This window comes from Podarcis erhardii (genome assembly GCF_964252035.2).
Source record: "Podarcis erhardii genome assembly, chromosome: 6".
NCBI lineage: Eukaryota > Metazoa > Chordata > Lepidosauria > Squamata > Lacertidae > Podarcis > Podarcis erhardii.
The window spans coordinates 76,030,138-76,057,180 of record NC_138510.1 but is presented as its reverse complement, the minus strand read 5'-3'; the positions used below and the strand labels follow the sequence as shown (position 1 = coordinate 76,057,180).

Genomic DNA, 27,043 nt, shown 5'->3' with positions numbered 1-27,043 from the left:
TATATATATATATATATATATATATATATATATATATAAAATGAACTTTACAAATGGTTTGCTTGCTGCTTGCAGCTACTGCGGAGAACATGTGCTTTGCCAGCTCACCTTAAGCAGACATACAAATCTGATCTGACCGGTGGAGCTGAGGGGGAAGCAATGTACCAGCAAAGACTGCAAGTCGGCAGTGGAGGCGGGGCTGGCTGAGAGGGGTAAACGTTGGGAAAAGATACACCAAAAAAATAAAAATAAACGTATCACTGCTTCCGGCAGGCAGACTCTGTGGGGGAGGTCATTTACAGGATTATCTAGCTAGAGCAAGGGTTGCCAAACATTTTGGGCCTATGGGCACATTTGGGATTTGAAGAGAGTGCCGCAGGCACAGCATCTCTGCTCACTTCTCTCCCTGCGCTCCTGGGTCATGCTCTCGGTGTTGAGCAGGCACAGAGAAAGTGCGTAAACATACACACATGCACCTGTAGAGTTTCTCTGCTTTTCCATGAGGTCTGGGTAAAAAGCCAGATCTGGCGGAATTAAAACAACTGCAAGATTTCCTCGCAAAGTCAGCCTCAAATTAAAGCGTACAGTGGTAGACTGCAGAGTAAAAACCAATGAGACAGCACAAAGCTCCTGTTCTCCAGTCCAGTGCTAGCTCCGCATGTTGCGCACAGCTAGTAGTTGCAGATATGAAAGCCCATCTCCATCGAAAGATGCAGAATATGCACACTGCAATGTGGACACATAATTGTAGGAGTTGTATATGTTCATATCCTCACTGGATCAGGATGTTGGTGTGAACGAGGGCTCACTACCACCACACTGCCTTGCCTTCCCAGCAACAACTTACTTCCTTAGTTTCAAGATATTTGCTATTTAATCTATACTATGTGCCTTACCGAAGCTGAAGACTTCCTCGCTCTGATATAGATACCGAGGCTGTCAATGAATCAGCTGAAACCTATTGGAGTTTTACATAATTTGTTTAGACTCTGGCGTGTACACCGTCAAAAGGGACGCATGGCCCCATTGCAAGCACAATTCTCATAACCCCAGTGTAGATCTTCCGCAGTTTTCTGCAGCCTGCAATATTGGGAGGAAAATGGCAGCTCCACTCTGGATGCTGTGCAGCAGGAAAATAAACGGGGAGAGCTGAAGGCGGGTGCTCTGTGCATCCCAAGTCTCTATGAAACCCGCTTTATTGACAATCCCTGAAAATGGATCGGACACGGTTCATGCAGTCTATACCTGAGAGTGCACCAGTGTTAATTTCCAGTATCTTGTAAATCTCCTTTTCCCACATGCCCATCAACAGACAGTAGATCCCTTCTGCCTCAGCAGCGAAAAAGATAACTCACAGTGCCCTTTTGCTAATTACAGCTGTACTCTTACCTGGTAGCCAGAATCATTACAGGTCATGTAGCATTTGCCACAGTTGATACACATTTCCTCATCAATCAGAGCCAGAACCTGCTCCGTATTACTGAGCTCTCCATATGTTCCAATATACCGCAGTGCTTTTCCAATTACATCCTAGGTTGGGGAGGTGGGAGGTGGGGAGGGGGAGGAAGAGAAGAAAAAGCATTATTGAAACACTTTGGAGATATCCAAGGTTGTTTTATGGCCAAAGCAAAGCACTTGACAGCATGTTTCTGAAGGATGTTGTTTTGCAGGCACTACGGCAATGCTGGGAATGATGGGACGAGTCAAAAGCACTTCATGCTTGCTACACTGCAAAATGTGGATAACAGGTATTGATGGATAAGCAGCTCAAGCATTGGCAGAGCTAAAAATAGCCAGGCCACACAAGGACCCTGCCTTTCAGATCTGCATGCATCAGAGGTAGCATTTAATTAAATCATCCTCAGTGACCATTGTTTAGCGCAACAGGAAGCAACGGGAGAAGTGACATGACACGCACAGCCTGCCTATAGCATCCATGGCTGCTGTTCATTAGCACACCTCGGAGTACTATTACGAGAGAAGAAAAGGAGGCCATTAAACAACAGGGAACAAAGGACAACGCCATTGGAAAGAACATGCAAATGGCCTGGCGACCCAAACACACGTTATTGCAGTCATCATTAGTTTTCAGTCAATTGAGCCGATCGTGCCGTGCTGTAGTTTCGTTACCCAAATCTTGTTTGGATGAAATTTTGCCAGGGGAGATTTACAAAGATGGCATGCTAGCCCTCTGTAAGGGTCACACAACTTTGCAATAGGACAGGGGCAGCCAACGTGCTGCCTACGGGATGTCATTGGACTCCGACTCCCAACAAATGCCAGCCAGCATGGCCAATGGGCAGAGATGATGGGAGTTACAGTCCTGCAACATCTGGAGGCACCAGGATGGCTAGTCCTGTAATAGAGGTTCTGGTGGCCTCTTGCAAGCTTGCAAAAGTGGGATCTGTTTGTTGATTTAATTTCACAACATTTATATACCTCTAATAAAACCTCTAAGCGGTCAACAAAACAAAATGAGTAGCACAACGTAGGAGAAGCAATAGGGCAGAGCCAAACATGGCAGCAGCGTGGCTTCAAAGGCTGGCAGCTCCTCCTCCTGCTGCTGCTGCCACTAGCCAGGAGCTGCTTCCCCTTCCTTCTTCTGTGTGGCAGGAGGAGGAGCCAACCACTGAAACCACTTGGCTCCATGTTTGGCCCTGACTTTTTTGGACACTGCCCCCCCAAAAATATTGGGGGATCCTTTTTTGGTTGGGCCCCCCAGGAGTTGGCACCCTGGATTGAAATATTAGCTGATGCAGAGTGTTACTGAATATGAATAATGTAGGAATTAAAGTCTAGTTGCCATTTGCAGAGTATGCAGAAGACATCAGTTAGTTCTTTTTCCCCCTTCTATAAAAACTATGCAAGACACTCCCTGTTTAAAGTTTTAAAAATATACAACTTTTACTTAGTGTACTTGCACTTGCAGATTAAAATCTACAATGCAGGTGGATGTTTCTTAAATTGATAAAAGTTTCCTACATTAATTAAACTGTTACAGACTAACTAATTCTGAGGCAGACAGCAACACAACACAACACAAGTGCTGCTCTAACTGTTAAAACTGTACAACTAACTGCCATAACTGTACCAACCGCCATAACTGCCTCGGAGTGCATAACATCACAGAGTTCTACAGCTCTTGCAATTAAACTCCTTACATATGCATTTTGGATGCTAGCACCCCACAAATAATACCGAAGGAGCGCAGCAGGCAACCAATACCGTTAAGATAAGAAAAAATGGCTACAAATGCAGAACACCACCACTAAGTTCTTGTCGGTTTCCAGTGAGATTTATTCCCCACCCACTCTGGGAACATCAATTCAGCATGCTGCATCCTGAACTGTTTTTGTGAGTTCTTTTTTTTTTTAAAGTGCTTTGCTAGAACACACAAAAGAAGAAAAAGGCAAATTGCTCCACTGAGTGTGAACAGTCAAAACAGATCTATTATGGAAATAAGAGTTGAGCTGGGTGCAAGTTTGTCAAAGTTGGACTGGATGCGGATCCTGGGTGCAGGATCTTTGGCAAAGTGCCTCCTGAAGGTAGCCCATCTAGGAGAAGAAAGAAAACTCTTATCCTAAACCTCCACTGTCTTGTGGGACATCTTTGGGGGAAGAAAAGGCTAAGGAGTAAACCCTATACAAATCCAGAGTGGAGTCCCTAAGATGGTTGGATGGTGTCTTGTATGCCTTCTTCCAGCAACTCCTGCAGCCAGGCTGGTGCCAAACACATTGCCCTGCTTCCACTGGACCACATTGACGAGGCCAAGAGGGAGGTCACTTTGGTGCCGCTAACACAGAAGTTTGACTTTACCCCCAGAGAGATACTCCACTGTCTCTCGAGACAGACAGATGTCAACAAGCACTGCTCTCTAAACTGAACCCCACCAATTTTAATTGTCCATTATGTTTCAGAGCAATGCTACAATGGGAGCGCTGGGGGAAACTGGAATGGCAACTATTCAATGCAAATAAAATAAAATAAAATAATGTTCAAATGTGGTTTTTTTTTGGGGGGGGGTTGGTGTTACCACACTAGACAGAGCCCTGGCAGCTGTCTGAAGATGCCATGTGATGATGTTGGCCTGGCAGCATGGGCAATTGAGTTGTGCCTCGCATTTTCTCGTCAAATGATCTGAAATCAATGCAGATTATCCTGGCAGAGAAATGCAATGAACAGGAAGGACAATTCAACTAAGTTTCGTGTTTCCTTCACGTATCATCATGTCCAGAACATTGCTTGGTCACAGTTCTCTGGATTGTGGCTTATGTGAGGAACAAACTCCATTTGTCTGAAATTGCATGTTTCCGTTTTTGTTTTATACAGAACAACCCAGCATCTACTCAGTCAGGAATCTGAGCGTTGCAGAAAATAAGTAAGCCCCTTTCTGTTTGTTCCGCAAACAAAACTACTTATAGATCAACAATTACACTTTAGTAGATTGATGGACCTAGCATTTTGTTTTTATTGCTCTCTAGTCTGTTCTAATGACTCAGTAAGGAGATAGGCATGCTTAAATCTAATGGAAATCTATGACACTTAATATGTGCTTAACAGAGCAATCCTGTATTGGGAAAGGAGAAGTCCAGTGGCTCAGATATTGCCACTTCCTAAGCTCTGCTGTTTCATCGCGGCCATTTCTTTTAGCCTTGTTTTCTTTTCTCTTTACCAGTAGGAGATAATTTCTTTGCCAGATCCAGAACTGGTGCAGTTTATAGCTATGTGTGTGTGTGTAGGGGGTGTCTAGTAAATAAGGGGGCTTAGTATCTTACAGATATGTGGCTGCCCCGACACCCAAATCACATAACCTCCACTGTTGATGGACATTACACCTGTGATGCTTTCTGCAGGTGTACCAGCAGAATTAAGTACCACCCCAGTGGCAAACCAGCATTCAAAAGCCCTGCTAGGCTGTCCTTTGGACTACTCCATAAACCTTGCTGATTTCATTAGGGGTAGTGCACTTAAGTAGGGTGTTGGAGGAATCCACTGAAAATGATCAGGTGGAATTCCTTCTATCAGCCCATTTGACATGCATCATGTCACAGAATCTTGTTATGCATGCTTTTCACCTTAGTTTCCTACAATAAGACCTGCTGAATTAAATGGAGCTTACTCCCAGATATGTGGGTTTAGAATTGCATCCTCAATCCATTTCCTATTGTGAATGCTATTCCTTTTTTGTTATCTGTAGACTTTATCTGTACGCCTCAGTTCAAGACCGAGCCTCTTCGGGAGAACTATCTGGATTTGACCATTTATTTTTCTCTGTCCATCGATCCATCCGCTAAATCTGTATTTTAAGATTGTCCTCGATCCACTGCCAGCAAAATCTTAGGTGCTTTCCTTCCTTCCAACTTGAAGTTTTGTTGACTTATAACTCATTCTTTACTCAGTGTCCTCTGTGCTGTGAATTTATTCACAGCACATTGGCACAAATAAGAATATAAAGCTGTCAAATGTATAATCATGTTTACAGTGAACATTTTCATAAATTAGCTGGAGCCTTTGTTTCAGCACACACGCACACGACCATTTTCCGAACAAAGTACAGATTTATGAAACAAAATGCTGTAATCAAAAAGGACTTGTATAGGGCTACGTTTGCTCACCCTTTTGGTGGGGTGGGGTAGGGTTGCGGGACAACAGAGGCTCCTCTAAAGTCCTGATGAGGGAATCGTGGCATCAGTGCCCTGTCTGGATAGGTGGCGTAAGCTATATTGTGGCTATGGTGGTCAACGTATTATGGGGCCGGGTAGGCATTTGTCCACCAGGCAAATTGGCTCCAGCCCAGTTGTTTTGCCTACCTCATAGCAATCGTTGTGGTCCCTTCGGGGGTCATCCTATTTGATGTAAGACTTAGGAGACCCTGCCTGGATTGACCTATGTGTCATTTCTGGTGGGCGGGCCGGAAGTATTTTGATTGCCCCATGCCAAGCCAAACCTCTTTCAGCTGTATTCAATAAAGTTGTGGCCTGTTTCGATCCAAACCAGTCTTAGTGGTCTTTTATTTATCTGGGGTGGGGTGGGGACTGGGGAGCATGATGCCTGGGCCTGCAATTACCATTAATCTGCACAAAAGAGAAATTGATACAATCCAGGATACAAGGAGCCAAAGTTCAACAGAGGGTTAAGATGGGATGACAAATTTATACTGAACTATGAAATCAAGCTAGTGAAATAGACTGCAGTCCTAACCCCATTCACTGAATTCAATGGGGCGTACGTCTAAGTAGATATTGTTTAGAATTGCTTTGTGTAGGCCACTGGCCACTGCATTGTCACTAGACAATTTGCTATTTTTGTTGCCAAACACTAACAGATTTGTAAATCTCTGTTGATGACTGTGATATGTGTGTACATGCAAATAATGTGCAGCAAATGATGAAATGGAAGAAAGACTTGTGGAAAATAAACTAATTGCAGGACAGAAAATACTAGATGAAAGTGTGAATGACTATCAGAACAGACTGAGGCAAACTTGCACATCGCTACACTTAAGGTCCTTGCTACTTTTTAAAAATTGTGGCAGAATTTGGAGGAGGAGGAAATAAAGGCATAGCTGGGCTAAGAACCTAAGAGATCAGCCTGGGGTGGACGTGGTGGGATATGCACCCTTCCCCCTTTCAATCTTCCCCTTTACAGTGATACCTTGGGTTAAGTACTTAATTCGTTCCGGAGGTCCGTTCTTAACCTGAAACTGTTCTTAACCTGAAGACCACTTTAGCTAATGGGGCCTCCTGCTGCTGCCGCGCCGCCAGAGCATGATTTCTGTTCTCATCCTGAAGCAAAGTTCTTAACCTGAAGCACTATTTCTGGGTTAGCGGAGTCTGTAACCTGAAGCGTATGTAACCCGAGGTACCACTGTATTACTATTGCATAGTAATTAGCTAAGCCAATTTTGGGAAAGATTGGCACAAATGTAGCTGCCCCCCATCCCCCATCATTCCGGTTATGCCTCAATCTCAATAAGAGGAGAGTTCCGTGGGTTTTGGGCTGGGGGTTGTTGTTCTTTCATGAGAACCTCATTAAACTGTGCATCATTTAATTGCAAATGGCTTGTATCAGTACCGTTTTGTTAAGTCAAGAACGGGGGCATTATTTGTGTGGCAAAACAAGTTATGCAGCTTACAGATAATAAGAGCAGAAGATGCTTTGCAGGTGCAACGCTTTACGGCCTCTGAAACCACCTTAAGAGCTTTCTCCCTGGGCTAGCTCAAGCATTCCTGGAACAAAATCATCTACCCATCAAGATTAATTTGGTGAGTTTTCTCCCTGCCTCCCAATGTGAAGCAGAGATTTGCTCCCGAAAAGAGAGATGCTTCAAAATGGCACTGTGGGCTTTATCTTGGTTTCCTTTCCTCTAGATCGCATTTGTTCAGTTTACAAGCATAATGATGTTTTTGTTAACTGCCAGCTCCGTATGAGGGCACGCCAGTTCTTCTGATAGTCAAGCTGTGTTCTTTCTGACTGGTGCATTATCTCCAGTAATGAGGATTGCACCGGCCAAATCCTGCCCTTAATTAGACCTCTGCTATCCTGTTGCTACCTAATTCTGCCCTTGGTGACACCTGTGCAGCTCATCCTTGTCAGTGGGGCTACCAGGTGTGTGAACAGAACTGGAGCCAGCTGACGATTTGGTTGCTAATGACCTAACTCCACAGTCAAAAAACAATTAGCTGCTGGGAAAACAGAAGCAGGGAGAAAAGGAGGGTTTAAAGTGATTTTTAATTTGACAGTGCTCCGCGGATTCAGTGGGAAACAAATTGGACTCAGAAGAGGGAAACCAGGACTTGTGTCCCAGGATGCTGTGTTGGACAAGAACCGCCGCTCAGCCCGAGAGTGAGAGTAAGAGTAAGGGTAACAGCAAGGCTTGCACCCACCATTCCCTGCAGTATAACTTCACTGGGTCCTGAAGTCCTGCCACTCTGCATTACGGCTCTGCTCAATATCATTGCCTGTCATTTGCAAGTCAGCCCCTCCACAGGGTGCTACTGTGAACCTCCATTTTCTCCCAGCAATGATGTGCCATCATTAGAAGTGAGGCATTGTGCGGAGGAGGGGGGCAGCCACTTGGGGAGCGATCCTATGCACAAGAATCTGGCATAAAGCAAGCTGATCTAAGTTACGCTGGCGTAAAGTTACACCAGATCCAAGCCCTGTTCAGCAGCTCGGTTGCTGCTACTGCTACTGCTCTGCCTAAGCCTGGTAGAGCAAGCCTTTTAAATAGTGTGACTTAACTGAGCAAGCTTAGGATCCAGCCCAAGTCTCCCCAATCTGGTCCTGCCCCAGCCACACTGGAATGACTCTTTTAGAGGGGCTTACACCAGCTTCAGCTCCGTCAGCTTGGGCTGATCTGGCAGGATGAGCAAGTTATGATGGTGTATCTTCAGCGGAGCTGGGGTTGTGGGGCCAGGAGTCAGTCGGCTGAGCTAGAGATCCTCTGAATCCTCAGCTGCTCATCCTGGCTGATCACACCACAGGATTGCTCCCCCTCCATTTGCTGAGAGCAGAATGAGAGCAGAGACTCCTTAACGGGGTCCTCACCATGGGATCACATTCACCCAGTGCTATACCAGCTACACTGGCTCCCGATGGAGTACAGGATCAGGTTTAAGGTGCTGGTTTTAACCTTTAAAGCCCTATACAGCCTAGGACCCTCGTACCTACGGGACCGCCTCTCCTGGTATGTCCTACGGAGGCCCTTACGATCTTCAAACAAAAACATCTTGGAGGTCCCGGGCCACAGAGAGGTTAGGCTGGCCTCAACCAGAGCCAGGCTTTTTTTGGCTGTGGCCCCAATCTGGTGGAACGCTCTGTCACAAGAGACTAGGGCCCTGCAAGACCTGACATCTTTCAGCAGGGCCTGCAAGACAGAGCTGTTCTACCAGGCCTTTGGCCAAGGCACAGTCTGACCCCCTCCTTTGGTAATCCTCACGGAACTCTAGTCCAATGGTTGCCATTAATTTGATTTTGAATTGATTTTAAAATGAATTGATTTTAGAATGCTGTGTTACTGTTATTGTTGTTAGCCGCTCTGAGCCTGGCTTTGGCTGGGGAGGGTGGGATATAAATAAAAATTTATTATTATTTATTATTATTATTACTGCTTGTGGTGACAGTGAAGCTACAGCTTCTTCTTCTTTTTTTTAGAAAAAAAGACTACTTGTCTAGAAAGCACCCCTGAAATTTTTCCTCACTCTCGCCATTGCCCCCAAACACACCCCACTTTTGCAGTCTGTGAATGGGGATGCAAAATTTCCAGCTTAGTTCTAAACTGTGCTGTAAACAAGGCTACACAGTTGACAGTTTACCAACAACTGAAGCGGGACTATGTGAAGGCAAATGCAACAGGGGGCGAAAAACTGTAGAGAAGAAGGTGTACTTTTTAATAAAAAATATTAACATTTTAAATTGATTGCTACAAGAACAACCTCCATCGTGGTGATGCGGTTTACCAGCGAGGTTATTGTCTTATTTTGCAATATTGTAAAATACAGCGAACCCAAGAGACCAGGGCATAAATTAAGAGGAATTCTTTTATCCAAGGCTCCAACACAATGCTTGTATTATGTCTCCCAGAAGACATACTCAAGGGGAGCACACATGTGTCTGAAAAGTCGCATTGTTCATTTTAAAATGAAAAGAGCTATTTTGGTGTACAGCACAATATCTGGGAAAATGAAAGATTTGCAGATTAGATATGTCAAGCAGTTATTAATCAACAGCAATGGAGAAATGCGGGGGGGGGGGAGGGGAGGGAGGAAAATTAGACAAAAACAGAGGGGAGGGAATAAATGTCTGATGGGAGGGAAGATGGATGGGAGCTAAGTTGCCAAAATGGAGGAAAAGGGGGTGTATTTCTTCTGAGGAGTAACATCCTACTTGGTGGATAGGCCAAGGAATTTCAGTCATCTGAGAGAACATGGAGATGCGGAAAAGCTTCAGTGATAAAGTTGTAAGAAAATAGCCATAACAAAGTGGTTACATTAGATCCTACCAATCATATTCGATTAAGTCATTTATATGCACGTGCGGTCCTGTTCATTGCACTAGTCTTCAGTTGGTGTAGATTTAATGAGTCCAGGATATAATTAGGAAAAGGAAATTAAAAACAGAAGGAATCTAATAAGCTATTCCAACTGTGTTTGGGGGAAACTTGGAGCTCAGGGTTAGCACTACCATTAGGCAGAATGAGCTGTGATCCATTCTACAGCATTGTTGTGGTGCCGTCAGCAGGGGCACTACCCTTTAACCACACTACCCTAAAACCACCTCTGCTAGACTTGTAAAGGCCACATCATACTGTGCTCACGAAGATGAAGAAAGTCAGGTGAAAGACTTTGACGAACAAACAGGATAATCTTCACAGAGAAGCCAGTAGTGGAAAGGAGCTATGAGGTAAAAACAATCGTATTGCAGCTGGAATGGCAATATTATTAAACAGGTAACACTGGCCCTAAAGAGAAGGGGGAAATGAAGTGATGAGAAAAGCTCACAAGATCTAGTAAGAAAAAGGGAAAATAAATGAGAAATATGGGGAGGGAAGAGTATTCGGAAGGTATATACAGATAAAAGGAGCTTAAGAAAATAAGAAGCCCCAAGTATCCTCTGGATGTCATGAGGAAATCAGATACTAAGAAAATAATATGACACTCACTGACGAAGAACACCCCAACGGAGAGAGCTTATTGCTGGCTAAAGTGTTTATTGTACACGGATTGCGAACTGAGAGGAGTTGGGGGAGGCACTTACGGGCTGCTTACGCTCAGCTGGGAATATCATCAATGTTCTGTGTGTTCTAGTGCTAGTTACACAAAGTGTTGCCTAGTAGCAATTTCCTAGTCAGGGAAATACCTTGAGTGAAAGTGGTGGTGGTGGGGGGACATAACACACTAAGCTGACAGGTGATGACAGGGATGAGGAGAAAACAGTGGAGGTTTGGGGAGATCAAGGGCCGGGGCAGTCCCGAACTCAAATCAACCTTGCCCAGGTGCTAAGGAATGGATTTAAACCTGCTAATACATTCCAGTTCTGCAGCCTCTCATTAAAGACTGGGCCATTGTACTGAAGCTAGGACATAGCTGTCAACTTTTTCCTTTTCTTGCAAGGAATCCTATTTTGAATAAGGGAATTTCCCTTAAAAAAAGGGAAACGTTGACAGCTATGAGCTAGGAATGGGTGAATTAGTCTTTGAGTTTGTGCCACCTTTGCATGTGCTCCTCAGTCCCATGTCTGCATTTATAAGAGACTTTATTTTTTTTAAAGTGTGAAAATTCATATTTAAGTATTTTTAAAAGTATTTCCCTTCAGAAAACATCTCTACAGTAAATATATTTTATCTCCGATTGATTGATTGATTGATTGAATGAACGCACTAAGAACTGTACAGTGGTACCTCAGGTTACATACGCTTCAGGTTACAGACTCCACTAACCCAGAAATAGTGCTTCAGGTTAAGAACTTTGCTTCAGGATGAGAACAGAAATCGTGCTCTGGCAGCACGGCGGCAGCAGGAGGCCCCATTAGCTAAAGAGCTTCAGATTAAGAACAGTTTCAGGTTAAGTACGGACCTCCGGAACGAATTAAGTACTTAACCCGAGGTACTGCTGTATTGGAATATTCAGGAAGTGCAAAAGGCAGTGGATAACTACTTTCCAGTCTGCAAATTAGCCAGGGAGGTCTCAAACAGGATGCTGTGCAGCAGAATTTGAAATTTGAATTTGCAAGAATTCCTAACTGAAGCATGGTATCTTTAAAAAATGCATTTTTCTTTTTGCACCTGGCAATTTCAATTACTAGTCCAGTGAAGTAGGCTGTTGCCAACATATATAAGGTCAAAGTGTCTAAGGTCCCACCTGCATTCAAAGCAGTATCACACCACTTCAAACACTCATAGCTTCTCCCAGAGAAGTTTTTTAAGGGTACAGAGAGTTGCTAAGAGACCCCTATTCCCCCTGCAGAGATTCAGTTCCGAGTGGTATTTTTTAAATTATTTTTTACCTGCTGTTCTAGGGTTCATATGGATTTGTTCTAGGATTTTGTCTTGGTCATTATATGATAGTAATTGCAATATCTGATAATAAGTCATATTGAGGTTTCAAAAAGCAGGATACAAACATTTTATTTTATTAAATATTATTCTTTGCCTATCTTATTTCCCCCCCTTTTCATCATTTCAGGGCCTAGATCAGTATCAGTGCCCTGTTCAGATTGTGGTATATATATTTTATATATTTCTACTACATTCTCTCCTTTCCTACCGAAATGCCTGATATATTTCTGGTCTCTCCACCCCCAAACACTGCCTGCCCTTTCACACCTCTCCAGTATTTGTTCTTGTTTCATCTGCCGTGGCAAAGTTAGCCCTCATTGAAACTGCAGGTGTTCTTCTCTCTGACAATTACATCAATATTTTCCCTGAAAATAAAAAAAAAACCCTAGTAAAACCCCTAAGGTGAGAGAAGTCTTTGAAAGCTTCAAGCCTCTTTCAAAACAAACAAACAACGATATTTGCTGGGTGTTTCCATGTACACAGAGAGAAGGCTTGCAGTCGGAACAATATCAGAATAGAGCTGTTTGAACTATCAGTATGATGTAAGTCAAGGGTAAACCAACGTGGTGCCTTCCAGATGATGAGGCTGGACTCCAACTGCCATCAACCCCTTCTGTCATGCTGTCTGGGGCTTATGGGAGTTGTAGTCTGACAACATCTGGAGGGTACATTCCCTTAATGCAGTGTTTCTCAACCTGTGGGTCCCCAGATGTTGTTGGACTACAACTCCCATCATCCCTGACCACTGGTCATGCTGGCTAGGAATGATGGGAGTTGTAGTCCAACAACATCTGGTTGAGAAACACTGCCAAAATGTAAGCCATGGGAAAGAGAAGGAGTCCAGACATACATGAGGCTATAACACCCACAGTCATTTCTCCCTCATAGGATTAACAACTGCAGAAGCCAGGAGAGGGGACCATTCCCACCAGGTCCTCTGTAGCATCTCTAGCAGCCTCACCTCCATCATTCACACATGGAGGTACGTCTGCAGGGGAGAACCCTGTTGAGTACTCAAAGGCTCCCACTGTGATTGTGAACCTTGGTCATGCCTTATTCACCTGCCCCACCTACAACTGTTAATCACATATGGGCAGTGCTCCCCCCCCAAAAAAAATATAGGTGCTGGAACTTGCCATGAAGTCACCGTACGACTTGGGGCAGCCCTGAACAGATGCCAGTTTAACAACAGCTGTGTTCACTGCCTGCAGAAGGTGCTAAAACTACTGCAAGCTGTCTCCCTAGCTGGTTTGGGGGTCGCCCCTGGTTCTGGTGCAAGCCAAAGAAATGTGCCCCAGCCTCCCTCATTCTCTTAGATTTAGGCAGGTGGCTAGGGCAGCTTGGAAGGCCTGGAAAACTTAAAGCCCACCACTGCTACATGGGGGATGGACTAAAGAAAATGAAATATGAATTGACCACGCCCCATAGCTTGACCAATCATGGCTAGGAGCAGCCAGGAGCTAGGTGGAGTCATAGATCTAAAAAACAAAAAAAAACCCACTTTGGCCGGCTTATGTTTTGTCTTGAAATGTTTGTTTTCGGCTTCTAAGAAGTAAGTAAAGGCAGGAAGCAGGCAGGGGGAGCACCAGTCCAGAGTACCCGGTGCACTCTGGCTGAAAAATGTGTTGCATATGAGTGAAATATCTGATTGGGGCTTGGGTTCCCTCCAAATTGAGAGCATCCAACTTGCGGTTAGCTATGTTGTTCATAACTCCCTTCCCATCAATGTATTCAGCATGAAAAAGGCTGGCCCCACTTTTGCCTATGACACTCACCTGCTACTTCAGAATATTGGATGCTTACTAACAGACATGAATCTGGATCCTGTATGTATCACCAAACTACCCCAAGGTGATCTCTCTCATCCCAGAATAATCTGGTCTTTTGTATCATCTTGACAGATGAAATGCAGAATGCACATAAGCTAAAACGGTGTACAGTGGTACCTCGGGTTACAAACACTTCGGGATACAGACTCCACTAACCTGGAAGTAGTACCTCGGGTTAAGAACTTTACCTCAGAATGAGAACAGAAATTGCACGCCAGCCATTTAAATCAGGCTGGGGTTAAACCTGTGGCTCTTCAGATATTGCTGCACTACAATTCCCATCATCCCTGACTACTGGACATGCTAACTGAGGCTAAGGAGAGTTGGACACCTGCAGGTTCTCCTGTCCTTATTTAACACACACACATACATTCTGTTTTTCAAAAAATAAACACCCTCACATAAGGCTGGCGTTGCATCTCCTAAAGGCTTGAAGGATTTAGTTTTCTTCCGTCACTGTTCCAGTGCATATGACAACCACAAACCATCCCAAACTCACACCACTGAACCACGACACTTTGTACAAGAGGCCCACATTCTGTGATGCTACTTACTTTCACAGCTGGGATGGGCTTTTTAGGAACAAGATGTTTTCTCTCAAGCTGGGAAACCAGGGTGCTCTGTTCCATCATGTTCACTTTGGACTCAGCTATTATCTTCTTGCGCTGATCAAGGTAGGGGCCAAAACTAGGAAGTTTCTAAAAGAAATAGAAAGTATGCCATTACTGTTGTATAGAAAACAGTGGCCCCAGTGAGAGCGAATGACTTCATTCCACATTTGACAGACATGATCAATGATTTGAATGTTGAATCTATCTTTCTTGCCCTTCTCCCATGCTTCAGGGAGGCGATCTGCCTTCTTCATTTTAAAATTGCCACATGCATATTTATCCAATTAAAACATATATTCATCACTCTATGAAAACTTGTTTAAAAAAGATTTTTTTAATAGTAAAAATTGCGCTAGGTTGTGTGTGCATTTATATCCTTTTGGTTCTTAGCCAGTTAGCCACAATTTCCCCAAGAAAATTTTTGATAGGAGTTTTAGTGGCATCACTAGTCTTGATGCAAAACAAATAAACCAATCAACCATGGATAAAGACTGCAATGTGCGGATAACAACAAAAATTGGAAAGTTTGGTAGTGGGATAATCTGTCCCTCAGTTACTGAATTTCTTTGGGGTATGTATCACTAGGGTCCTGCTATATAAAAATACACATCACTCATTAAAATAAATGAAATTCACTCTATGTTTATTATTATGGTGCAGGGAATATTATGCACTAAAGATTCATAGAACTTGGGTGAGAAACCTCCATTTGCTTAATGCTTTACATCAGTTTCCCCTTACAGCTAATGGATTTGCTAGCTAACTTTATAAAGCATGCTCTGAGATTATTTTGACATGGCGCTTAAAGGGATATTGGATCGGTTACTATAATGGCAGCCAGTTCCAAGCAAACTCTGGAAAGTGCTAATTTTATTCATTTCACTATTTGACCTCATTGAGCTTCTTAATCTTTAGCCTCTGGGCTTCTTTCATATAATGCAGCAAAGGGAAAGAATACTAAGCTCCAAAATACTCCACTTCCAGCCAGAAACCTATAAACGCTGGCTCCAATTTCTAAGCATGCCAGTACCTACAGATAATGACTCTACACCACCAATCCATTAAAGTTCCTTGCAACCCATGAAGGTCATTGTGATCTTCCACCTGAGGAGGAGGACCATAACTCATGACACAGCATCTGCTTTGCATGTAGAAGACCTCAGGCTCAATCTCTGGTATCTCCAGGTAGAGTTACCAGCAGCTAAGAAAGTGTAGCATAGGCAGGGCAATGTGCTATGCAATGGTACCACATCACATAGATCAGGAGCCCTCTTAATGCGTTCAAGAGAATACCTGAAGGAGAGTCTCCACCCCCATTGTTCAGCCCAGACACTAAGATCCAGCTCTGAGGGCCTTCTGGTGGTTCCTCACTGTGAGAAGTGAGGTTACAGGGAACCAGGCAGAGGGCCTTCTTGGTAGTCATGCCCACACTGTGGAATGCCCTCCCATCAGATGTCAAGGAAATAAACAACCATCCGACTTTTAGAAGACATCTGAATGATGTTTGATGTTTTATTTGCTGGAAGTCATCCAGGGTGGCTGGGGCAACCCAGTCAGATGAGCATAATAATAATAATAATAATAATAATAATAATAATAATAATAATAATAATAGTAGAATATGTGTGCAGGGGGAACAGGTGCGGGCACTGTTCCAATGTCCCAGAGCAGATTTACAGGGCATGCAAGCAGCATGCAGTTAGAGGAAAAGGCAGGGAAATGTCATTGCACTAGTGGAACTGTTTAGTTGAATACTGTCCTCTGTTCACATCACGTTTATTCCCATCAAAACAACCATATGTTGAGATCACCACCTGAAGATCATATAATCCCACTTTAAAGTGAAAAATTCTCTATGATCAGCTACATATTCCACACCCCATATTGAGCACATCCAAGAAGTCACCCCAAAGGAAATGTATCTGGGATATCTATCTCTCTTCCAACACCCCTGATCCTATTTGACATATTCAGGAGAAGTGTTTGTTGAGCTGTGCACTTTGCCCACATAAGGTCTGCATTCTTGAACCTGTGACTTTCTTTGAGGAAGACTATTGTACATCTTTAGGGTGGCGCTGTGGGTAAAAGCCTCAGCACCTAGGACTTGCCGATCAAAAGGTCGTCGGTTCGAATCCCCGCGACGGGGTGCGCTCCCGTTGCTCGGTCCCAGCTCCTGCCAACCTAGCAGTTCGAAAGCATCCCCGGGTGTTTTATGAATAATGCAGGATGGTAGTGCCATTCAACTTCATTATACATTAAAATTGCAAATTAATAATTACTTTTCAAATGTGAGGAATGTGGCATGGTTTGTTTTGTTTTTTTAAGAAAAAGAGGAGACGCTAGATTCTTAAAGTGACATGGCTGGGTACCTGACATCTTTCTTTTATACTATGTAAGGGAATAAAATGTTGATTTTATCCTGTGACCCATTTAGTTGCTTGGGCCTTGCTGCTCTTTTGTGCTTCTGCCCTGACAGAACTACTACTTCATGTGTACATTAAACATTGTTAGGCTTAATTTTAGCAACACAGAAATGTCTCAAGCTCAAAAGAAATATTTTCCTTTCTGATGGACAAATAACATCTGCAGCTAAGAAAGCTGCAGTGTAGCTGTCAAAGAAAAAGACAAGTCACATAATTTCTTACATGCAAATTCTCACACAGACACACTTGTACACAACTAGGTACCTTCAAGTTTGTAAATATATTTACAAGTGCAAGTAGATAAATAGGGACCGCTTACTAGCGGGAAGGTAAACGGCGTTCCGTGTGCTGCGCTGGCTCGCCAGATGCAGCTTGTCACGCTGGCCACGTGACCCGGAAGTGTCTGCGGACAGCGCTGGCTCCCGGCCTCTAGAGTGAGATGAGTGCACAACCCTAGAGTCTGTCAAGACTGGCCCGTACGGGCAGGGGTACCTTTACCTTTACCTTTATTGTACATCTTTAAGGGTTGGGAAGAGAAATGGGACGAGCTGTATCCTGATGGATCTGTCCTATCATTACTTCATCGGAGCTCTTCTTCGGATTGCAAGAGGAAGGGAAAGATATACACATTGTCCTTCACTTGAAGCAACAATGTGTCTTGGGGTGGCCTTGAAGATGACCCAGTGCTGGATCCTGATGATGGGGTTTGAATAGAACTGGCAGTCTGACCCTGATATAGACAGTACAGTTCAGAATAATTTGTAGGATGGCAAAGTATCCCAGTGTGAAATGTGGCAGAATTCCCTGTCCCTTTGGTTTCAATGCAGGGCTTTTCTCTTGCCTACCCTTTTTATCCAAAAGTAAATCTCTGGCACTCAGCTTCCAAAAGCAACCTTGTAACTGATGAAGTGTACAAATCTCCTGCAACCATGTGATTTTTGTTTCAGTATTTCTCCAGGGATTCATCATTGATGAATTTGTTCTCACTGGATAAGCTAAATCCTACTCATTTAAAGATAACAGTATCTACCAGTAGAACTGTTTCTATCTAGATATAAAAAGCATTAGACTGCCAATAGAGAACTGACAACATAATGAATCAACAATGAAACCTTAAGCCAGCAAAGCTTTAAGGTGAATAAGCCTGTTTCGATTATAATTTATTCACAGATCAATCTAAAGCCAATTGAGCATATTATGAACTAGAAAAGAGGCTGCTTTCCTAAGAGAAGCAGGCGCCTGATATCTTCATTTTCAAATTACTGTATCTTTTTTTTAATGGAAGAAACACTGGCTATGTTTGAGGTAATATGACCAGTTCATACTAATTCTCTCAGATAATAATACTAGTAATTCATTACTTAATGATGAATATATGTACCTTATCCTGACTAGATATTTGCAAAACTAATGCACTTGCAGGTATTTAGTAACCTGGCAAAACATTTCCTCTGCTTCCAAGATTACAGGACTTTAGAGTGTCTCACTAGCCCTTTTAGTAATCACGTGATTACAACTGCATAAAGGTAAGAGGAGGGCTGTCCTCACTGACCTTCCCAAGGTGTTTTCACTGGCTCTGCCCCCTAAACCCAGTCCATTCATTGGAGGGGAAGTCTTAAGCGGGAGCCTACTCCACACATGCAGGCTCCCCACTCGGTTTAGAAACCTGATTGTGCATGGTTCAAAATTCCATAAGGAGCCTATATGTGTGCAATGGATTCTCCATTTCAGACTTCCCCTGCCCCACAGTGGTGTGGGCAGCAATGATGCAAGGACAGGGTCCACAAACACAACCCACTCTTTCCCTCTCATGACATTAATCAAATATTGAGTGAGCATCAGTATAGCACTTAGTCAAGTCTCAGATATATTTAAGATTAAAATTCAAAGCAGCAGCCAGCTTTAAGAATATGGGTTTTGTCAGGGCTTTCTTTCAGCTGGAACTTGCTGGAACTCAGTCACGTTTCTATGAGAGTGAGGGAGGTGTTCGTGTTGAGTTCTGGCGCCTCTTTTCCTAGAAAAATAGCACTGAGTTTTGTAATGATTTGGGGAGGAATTCAACACCATGCTCTTCTGATCTTTCTGTCATGACAATCATTTCTGCTTGCCAGAAAATTTTTTCCCCTCTGCTCCCCTTACATGCTGTTCTGGGGGTTCTCCTAACCCTCCAGAGCAGATCTGGAGAGGCACAGGGAGCATGGAAAGAGGAAAGAGGCAAAGTCCCATTTAACTAGTGGGAGCCCTAGCACTGTCTTCCACTTGTATTGTAGCTTAATTGAATCCAAACCCATTTTTTTCAGACCTCATAATAACTGCCTTAAAGTTATTTTTGTGGGACGCGGGTGGCGCTGTGGGTTAAATCACAGAGCCTAGGACTTGCCAATCAGAAGGTCGCGGTTCGAATCCCCACGACAGGGTGAGCTCCTGTTGCTCGGTCCCTGCTCCTGCCAACCTAGCAGTTCGAAAGCACTTCAAAGTGCAAGTAGATAAATAGGTACCGCTCCGGCGTGAACGTAAACGACGTTTCTGTGCACTGCTCTGGTTCACCAGAAGCGGCTTAGTCATGACCCGGAAGCTGTGTGCCAGCTCCCTCAGCCAGTAAAGCGAGATGAGCGCTGCAACCTCAGAGTCGGCCACGACTGGACCTAATGGTCAGGGGTCCCTTTACCTTTAATGTTATGTTTAATGTAATGCAATTCATTAAATTTGTATACAAGCAACCCTCATTTTGTGTGGGGGTTCCATTCCAGACTCCTGCACACATAAGCCCATCCCCCCTATTCTGCTCCTTTCCATGATGTCTTTATGATATTTTGTGGCCGCTTCCAGGTTTGGTGCGTCATTCGGATGCGCCTAAATTGGGAGTTGCCTTTACTGCCTTTCATCCATAGATCTCTGGGCACTTCACAGCACAGAAATAGTCACATCATCATTATATGATTTTATGAAATACATGTCTTTTGCACACTTGGTTAGAACAAAGACTCATTTCATTATTTAAAACACCACCAGTGGATTTACCAAGACTTAATTTGAACAGTTCAATGCATGGATCACTTATAAGGTTTTGCTTTTGTGTTCTGTGTGAAGCAGAAGTGATGAACCTGTGATACTCATGATTTGTTGGACTCAAATTCCCAGCAGCCCCGGCCAACATGATCAATGCCTGGCAACACTTGGAGCACTACTTTTTCTCCACTGCTGTTATAAAAAGCAATTCCTAGGCAAAAATAGGAGGGCTCTGTGCAAGTGAAGCAGCCATAAGCATTTGACTGAACATCAGTGTTTGTGTGTTGTATTTTGATAGCAGCGCATCTGTGGGGATTCCAAAGGAAGTAAGAAGAATATTGACAAGATTAATGAAGTATCATGGGAGGGGGGAGACATTCCTCACACATCTAATTCTCTTGTAGCTAAACAACAGGGAGTGTAGCCTTCATTCCCCTTGAGAAATTTTGCTCATCTTTTTTAAAAAATACTCTCTGCCTTCAACATTCCACGAACATTTTGCTTGAACAGGGACCACCCAAATCTGCCTCAAAGTTTTGGCTTGGATAACATCACTCTCTGCAACATCACATCATTTGCTCATCTGTTAAAGGCAACACCATTCCTTCTTGTTTAGACTTCACTCAATGATCTTGATCTGATTTATTTGTCAGCTTTGAAACAAGAAGATTTGAGGGATTATTCTTTGCTACAGTACAACAACATTTCATGTTCTAAAAGACCAACTGGTCTGGTCTTCTGGCTATGTAATATTCATCACACACACAAAAAGGGGAGTTAAACACCATACTGTGTGTTTAACCAAATGCTTGATTAGCAAGGATGCCAAAATGAATGATATACCTCTGTTGTGGGAAGTAGGGAGTGTTGGCTTGGGGGGGGCACACAATGAAGATTTCAACAGATTACCGTGCTACTTGGTGAACATCTGGCAGACTGTCACTTAATAGACAATAACGTCTTCTCTAAACAGAAGAGACTTGAATCCATCAGGGGTTTCTTCAGTACCTTATGTGCTTAACTTAGGCTATAATCCTACACACACTTGCTTGGGAGTAAATACCATGGAAACCAGCAGGGCTTACTCCTAGGTAAGACATGCCTACACTTCCACTGCACAACATCTGCTTTGTGCTCTTTCCATAGATTATCATATTCATGACACTTTGAAGTGAAAACCGTTTTACAGTCTCACTCTACCCAAAGCATGAAAAAGAAATTAAAAACACTGGCAAGTTCTTTGCTTTCACTTTTTTGGGCATGTATGAGGAAGGCCTCCCTGGCCATTTTGGAGAAAGAAATTCTGACAGCTTAGCGGACTAAAGTTGTAACAAAGACAACAGCAGACTGCCTATTAAGAAACACCACAGAGCAACAAAATGTAACTGCTTTCCCCTCACGTTAATAAATATGGTGGGGGCCTCTATGCTTCTGTACTATCAAAGTGTGTGCAGATAACACTGTGGAACATTCTCGGGGTGTTTCCACAAGCAAGCTTACCATTTTGTTTTGCATACTGTACATTAAGCCAAATGAAAAAGTGGCACTGCATATAAAACATACAACTGAGAAATGGCCACTGTCCATTCCCCCCCCCCCCCACATTTAACAGAGTTCAGAAACTGTTGGCAAGTCGTTTTTCCCAAAGAGGACACACCTGATGTGATGTGCCCGGAACCATGTGGAGATCAGAGCATGAGAATCTATGCACTGCTGGAGTCCCGCTCTCTTACAAAATGGCACACAAGGTGGTCTGAGGGTTATTTGTCGGTCTTCTCTAAAAAGCGATTCCTGCCACCTAGGAGCAGCTAGCTAGTGCAAATGGGTCTTGCTGCTTTGCACTATAAAACCAGTGTAGGAGGTTCTGCTGGGAGAGATGTGCATTGATGACACATGCTCTCAGGATTCTTTTTACACATTTTACTTACTTTGCAGACTCCAAGGGGGAAACCGATCACAAAAGGCATAAAATGCACCCAAAATATATATGTGACAGGATGTAATTAAGACCCGTTGCTCTCAGCAAGACTTGCTACACCGATTTTTGGTGGCTGAATTTACTTTTTAAAAGCAACGAAAATGACAGCCCAGCAGCCCCCAGAGCACCTCAGAATTGCTCACAAGCCCACCCACCTTTTTATTATTTTTGTGTGTCAAATTATTTTGGGGGAAGTAGCTTTTCAAGGATACGATCATTAAAAACCCAGCATGGAAATGAGATGGAAGAAACTTTAGCCTGACATAGATTTTTGTCCTTGAGTCAATCTCTACTTTTCACATGCTACAAACATGTGCACAATGATGGGTGGCATGGGAAGGGTGGGGACTTTGTCTGAACCCCCTCCGATAAGGGCAGTTTTCTGAGGCAGATTACCTGGCCAAGGAAGCCTTGAATTTATTCAGGCTGGCATCACTCACAGCAACTCTCCTTCTAGCTAATACAGACAGATAAATCAAGGACACTGCTCCCCCCTCCCCAATTCTATGTCTGTTTCCTAAAACCTTCACCAGCCACTCAAAGCCCTACCTTCTAGCTGCCTCAAGCTGTTTTCTTTGGCAAGGAAAAGCCTGTTGCCGACACAGCGCGAGTTAATTTATTGAAGGGTTTACCATTCCCTTTGGTTCTGATCCCAAGTTATAAAGAAAATAATTCAGTTTTGTGAAGTGTCCTTCATGCTCGGTGCTCACCAAAACCCCTTTATATTACAACAATGATTTAAATTCTTGTAAAGGAAAAAAACAAAACAGCACTGCTGGCCAACTTACGGAATCGTGAAAACAATTAATTTTGCCCAGCAATAAAAGTTCCACCTCCAAACAAAATATCAAAGCAAATGGAAGTAGAACTACAACTTTCATTTTACTGTAGTTTGCCTTCTGCCAATGAGCTGGAATGAGCTGTCCCATTCAGATTCTGAAAAGTGTATTTTTTTCCTATACCGTTTTATATTTTTTAATAAAAATCTCAAAGCGGTTTACAGCGTATTAAATAAATCAATCAAAAAAACAACAGCCGGGCAATGTTCCTCCAGCCTCATGAGGAGCCTCTTCAGTAGGGCTGGTGAATCCGGGCCTAGCCCCCTAGACCAGGTGGAAAGGGAAAGGGTCTTGCAGGGAGTGGCCTTCACACTCACTGCTGGGTGAGGAGCCTTTTAAGCAAAGCTTCACCAGAGACAGTTTTAGCTTCTTGGGTTCTTCAAGCTTCGAGGAGCAGAGTCCTACTGAAATGAGACTAAGATGGGGCTAACCTAGGGAAGCTTCCAGGTGAGCATCTCCAAGTTCTCCTGTATCACTGGTCTTTGGCTATAAGGTGCAAGTGGAATAGCTGCTGATGGAAAATAGGAACATGGAATACACTCTTCTCCTGAGTCAGACCATTGGTCCTTCTAGCTTGGTATTGTCTATGATGACTGGTGGTGGCTCTCCAGGGGTTTCCTTCAGCCCTAACCTGGAAATGCTGGGGAGTGAACCTGGGACCTCCTTCATGCAAAGCAGACACCCCACAACTAAGCCATGGCCTTTCCTATTGAGAATAGCTGACATTGAAAGGGGTGTGTGATTCTGACTAGGATTGTGGCTGTGGCATAAGAATAAAGCTGCCCTTCCCTCATGCCATGTCTCCAATCCAGCTCAGCCCTCTCCCACTACATTTTCTCAAGACTCTCATAGGGGAAACAGGAGAGAATGATAGTTGCTAGAGATCTATATCTCTAGCACAATTGGCCAATTGATGCACTGACATTTTGGAGATGGGGCTATGAAGGACTATCCCTTCGGTCTCTACATAAATAAGAAGACTAGCTAAGGCTTTGAAAAGCACGACTTAGGAACTGTGAGGATTCTGTAGGTTGACATTTTCTTGAAATTTACACTTTAATGTAAAAAACAAAACAAAATCAGAATCTAATCTCAAATGTATGCATTTCAGATCTAGAAAACAAAACCATTCCTTCTGGCCTGGCCTAATAAATGTCTACTTAGGATATTTTCTTCTACTGAGGTCACCGAAAAGCTCTTTGGTACACAAAAATGCCAAGCATTTCTCATAATGGTTTATTAATCTCTCTTTTATATTAGTTTATTAGTGCACAAGTGACAGTTCCTGGTACTCGAAGCAGCCTTTTTTTAAAGATTAAAAATATGTGATAATACAATGCTTAGATGCTCTGAGACACATACTTTATGTCTTGAACTACCCTAAAGGGAAAATATCAACTTCTAGCAAGCACTGGTGATTTAGCACAGTGTGCAATTGAGGTATGTGCATACTTTGTGTAAGCACACAGATTATATATGGGTATGGAAAAGCCAAAGGAAGATTCAGTTGCAATTTTGTTTCTCTCCCATGTTGAATTCTTTTGTTTCGTTTTTTCAAAAAAAGGAGATGGAAATAGCATGTGCCTTGCATATATTAGGTTCTGAGCTGCATTGTAAATAGGAAATCTCTCTGATAAATCTAGAAGTAAACTCCCCCTTCTGCTGGATCACATAACTCTCCTTGTGTTATACTAATAGATTACATAAATGCAAACCATTGCTAATAATTCCTAAATAAACCTTCTTCCACTTCAGATTCACTGTAATCCATCTCTTATGTCAGATGAACTGTGGTACTTATCCTCCTTACTGCAAAGGCTATAATGCGGCTCCTTATTCATCTCTCATACACAGTAATCCCTCCACCTCAACTTTGCAGATTTCTAATTTAAATGTAAAATATTCATGGCAGACAAAGGAGCCCTAGTCTAAACAACAGCTCTTATAGCTAATACAAAGGATTCTGACATTGTCTTTACCTAATCTTTTTAATAAAATAAAAAACCCACAGGCTACATAGTGATTTTATTCATCACAATGATTATCTGCATTTTCTGCAGAAATACAAGCTTTAATAACAGCAATTAGGAATAATCTTGAAGCTACTATAAAGGTAAAACATTCTTCCAGATTTTTTTTTAAAAGTCTTGTTGTTTTATTCTGCAAGACCATATGCTGCCTTGAATACTACTTCTTCTTTTATTATTCCATGATATTAAAATGTATGGCATTCACAGCCACAATGTGGGGCACTGGCCACTGTTTTATGGCTTTAAAGGAGGATTAGACAAATTAATGGAGAAAAGGGCTATCATATGCTTAACTCAACCGAACCTTCCTGTTCCGAGGCAAGAAGCCATTGAAGTCCAGTTACTGGGAGGCAACTGGGATGGGGTGCTTCCTCCATAGTCTGCTTGTGGATTTCTGGAAGCATCTAGCTGGTTACTGTTGAAAACAGAAAGCTGGACTGGATGCACCTTTGATCTCATCCAACAGGGGTATATTTTATGCATCCAAATTTGGGATGAGGAACCTGAAACCCCCCAGGCGTTATTGGGTTCTAACTCCCACCAGCCCCAGCCACCACACCCAGTGGTCAGAGTTGTGGTTGAACAACATTTGGAGCACCACAGGTACCCTATACAGATCTATCTATACAGACACACAATTATTTTGTTGTTGTTTAGTCGTGTCTGACTCTTCGTGACCCCATGGACCAGAGCACGCCAGGCACTCCTGTTTTCCACTGCCTCCCGCAGTTTGGCCATAAAATTTTACAGTGGTGCCACATGGGAATGGAATCATTCCCCGCCCCCAACCTTCTGAAACTGAGTAATTTAAATTTGTTTGTAAGAATAGGGCACATGCATTATCCCACTTTTATGGGACTACTGAAGAGCTCATTGCAAATCAGAAAAATGCATCCCTATGCAGCAATTTACAAGAAATAAGAGGAGCGTAACTCTATATTCAAAGAGCAAATGGATAGGGTTATGGTTGAGCAGGGACCTGAGCTAATTCATCGCTGACTTCAGCCTTCCCAATTGCAGAGGATTATGATTTATTACAGTAGCTAATGAAAATATATTTATTGTTTTTGATTTATTTTAACAACCCTAAATCCATGAAGCAAATAACGTTACTAAACAAGTAACACGCAACAAGGAAGTGTCATAAGGGAGAACAATACTATCTCTTGGGTGTGCAAAGCCAAAGCTCTTTCGGGTCAAAAATCAAGATCTAGAACTGAGCCCAGAAATAAACTCAGGAACAGATGTCTAAAGTCCTCTGGTGGCCCATCCATTTAAGGAAACACATACTCTCTCTCTCTCTCTCTCTCTCTCTCTCTCTCTCTCTATTTTCTGAATATAGCAGCTTTTGCTAAACGATTCATTCATTCATTCAGCTTCAATGTAAGATGGAGGGGAGTCAGGGTTTGTTAGGATGAATTATTTATAGTCGATACGAAATGCTGTTGTACAGGGACAGAAGTAGCAGCAGATAGGGGTTTTTGAATGTTTTATGTAGTTTTTATGTAGTTTTTATGTAGTTTTTCAATTTCATTGTTCTGCATGGGACAATGACAATAAAGATATATCGTATCGTCATTTTATTCATATCCCACTTTTCTCCAAGGAACTCAAGTGGCATACATAGCCCCCTTCCCCCCAATTTTATCCCCACAATAACTCTGTGAAGTAGGATAGGTTTGGAGAGAGTGACTGGCCCCAGGTCATCCTGTGCGTTTAGTGGTTGCATGGAGATTTGAACCCAGGTCTCTGCATTTCTAGTCCAACACTCCAAAAACTATGCCACAGTGACTCTATTGAACTGTGGTATCTGATTCTGAGTCGACTGTTCTTTGCCAACCAGCCTTTCCTTTTTAAAATAAAATAAAATAAAATTAGAGTCAGCATGGATGTAGTTACTCAGAAGGCTACAATACTGAGACCCAGCTCCTTCTGCAGTACCATATAGCTGAATGGAATATGCAAAGCAAAGGGAGAGAAGAAAGCAGTATGAGTGGGATCACGTAGCCTTTCCAGTTGAGTCGTGAATGATAACCACACTGCTTCTGTGTAATCACCCAGTGTCAGTAGTTTAGATGGACACACCTGGGAATTTTAACCTAACACCATCTTGCGAGGAATTCCAGTTAACAGGAACAAGTAATTAATCTGGGTAATTAATCTGGGATGACCCAACCAGCTTTTGCTTGCAGTTCACGCTGTGCTTGCTAAGTCTCTAGAACTTTCATTAAGTTTTAAATATTTTAGATGCACATCTAGAGACAAC

General features: G+C 43.0%; 1 protein-coding gene and 1 long non-coding RNA gene across 8 annotated transcripts in view; one reads left to right on the top strand and one right to left on the bottom strand.

Moving 5' to 3' along the window:
• Window positions 1–27,043, bottom strand: part of DPYD (dihydropyrimidine dehydrogenase) — a 514,189-nt gene that overhangs the window by 2,893 nt on the left and 484,253 nt on the right. For all 3 annotated transcript variants that reach the window (XM_081865765.1, XM_081865766.1, XM_081865767.1), the window contains 2 exons: window positions 14,442–14,585; window positions 1,390–1,530 (listed from right to left, as the gene is read on the bottom strand). In XM_081865765.1, the coding sequence (XP_081721891.1) occupies window positions 1,390–1,530; window positions 14,442–14,585 (285 nt within the window). The remainder of the gene's footprint in view (window positions 1–1,389; window positions 1,531–14,441; window positions 14,586–27,043) is intronic.
• On the top strand, window positions 3,054–26,043 carry LOC309343986. 5 transcript variants are annotated; one of them, XR_014157482.1, is made up of 5 exons: window positions 3,054–3,354; window positions 4,330–4,378; window positions 7,165–7,265; window positions 21,543–21,678; window positions 25,244–26,043. It is a non-coding gene; the product is annotated as an uncharacterized lncRNA (long non-coding RNA). The 5 variants fall into 5 exon arrangements; XR_014157484.1 differs by lacking the exon at window positions 25,244–26,043 and having other exon boundaries at window positions 21,543–22,921; XR_014157485.1 differs by lacking the exons at window positions 21,543–21,678; window positions 25,244–26,043 and adding an exon at window positions 7,743–8,199.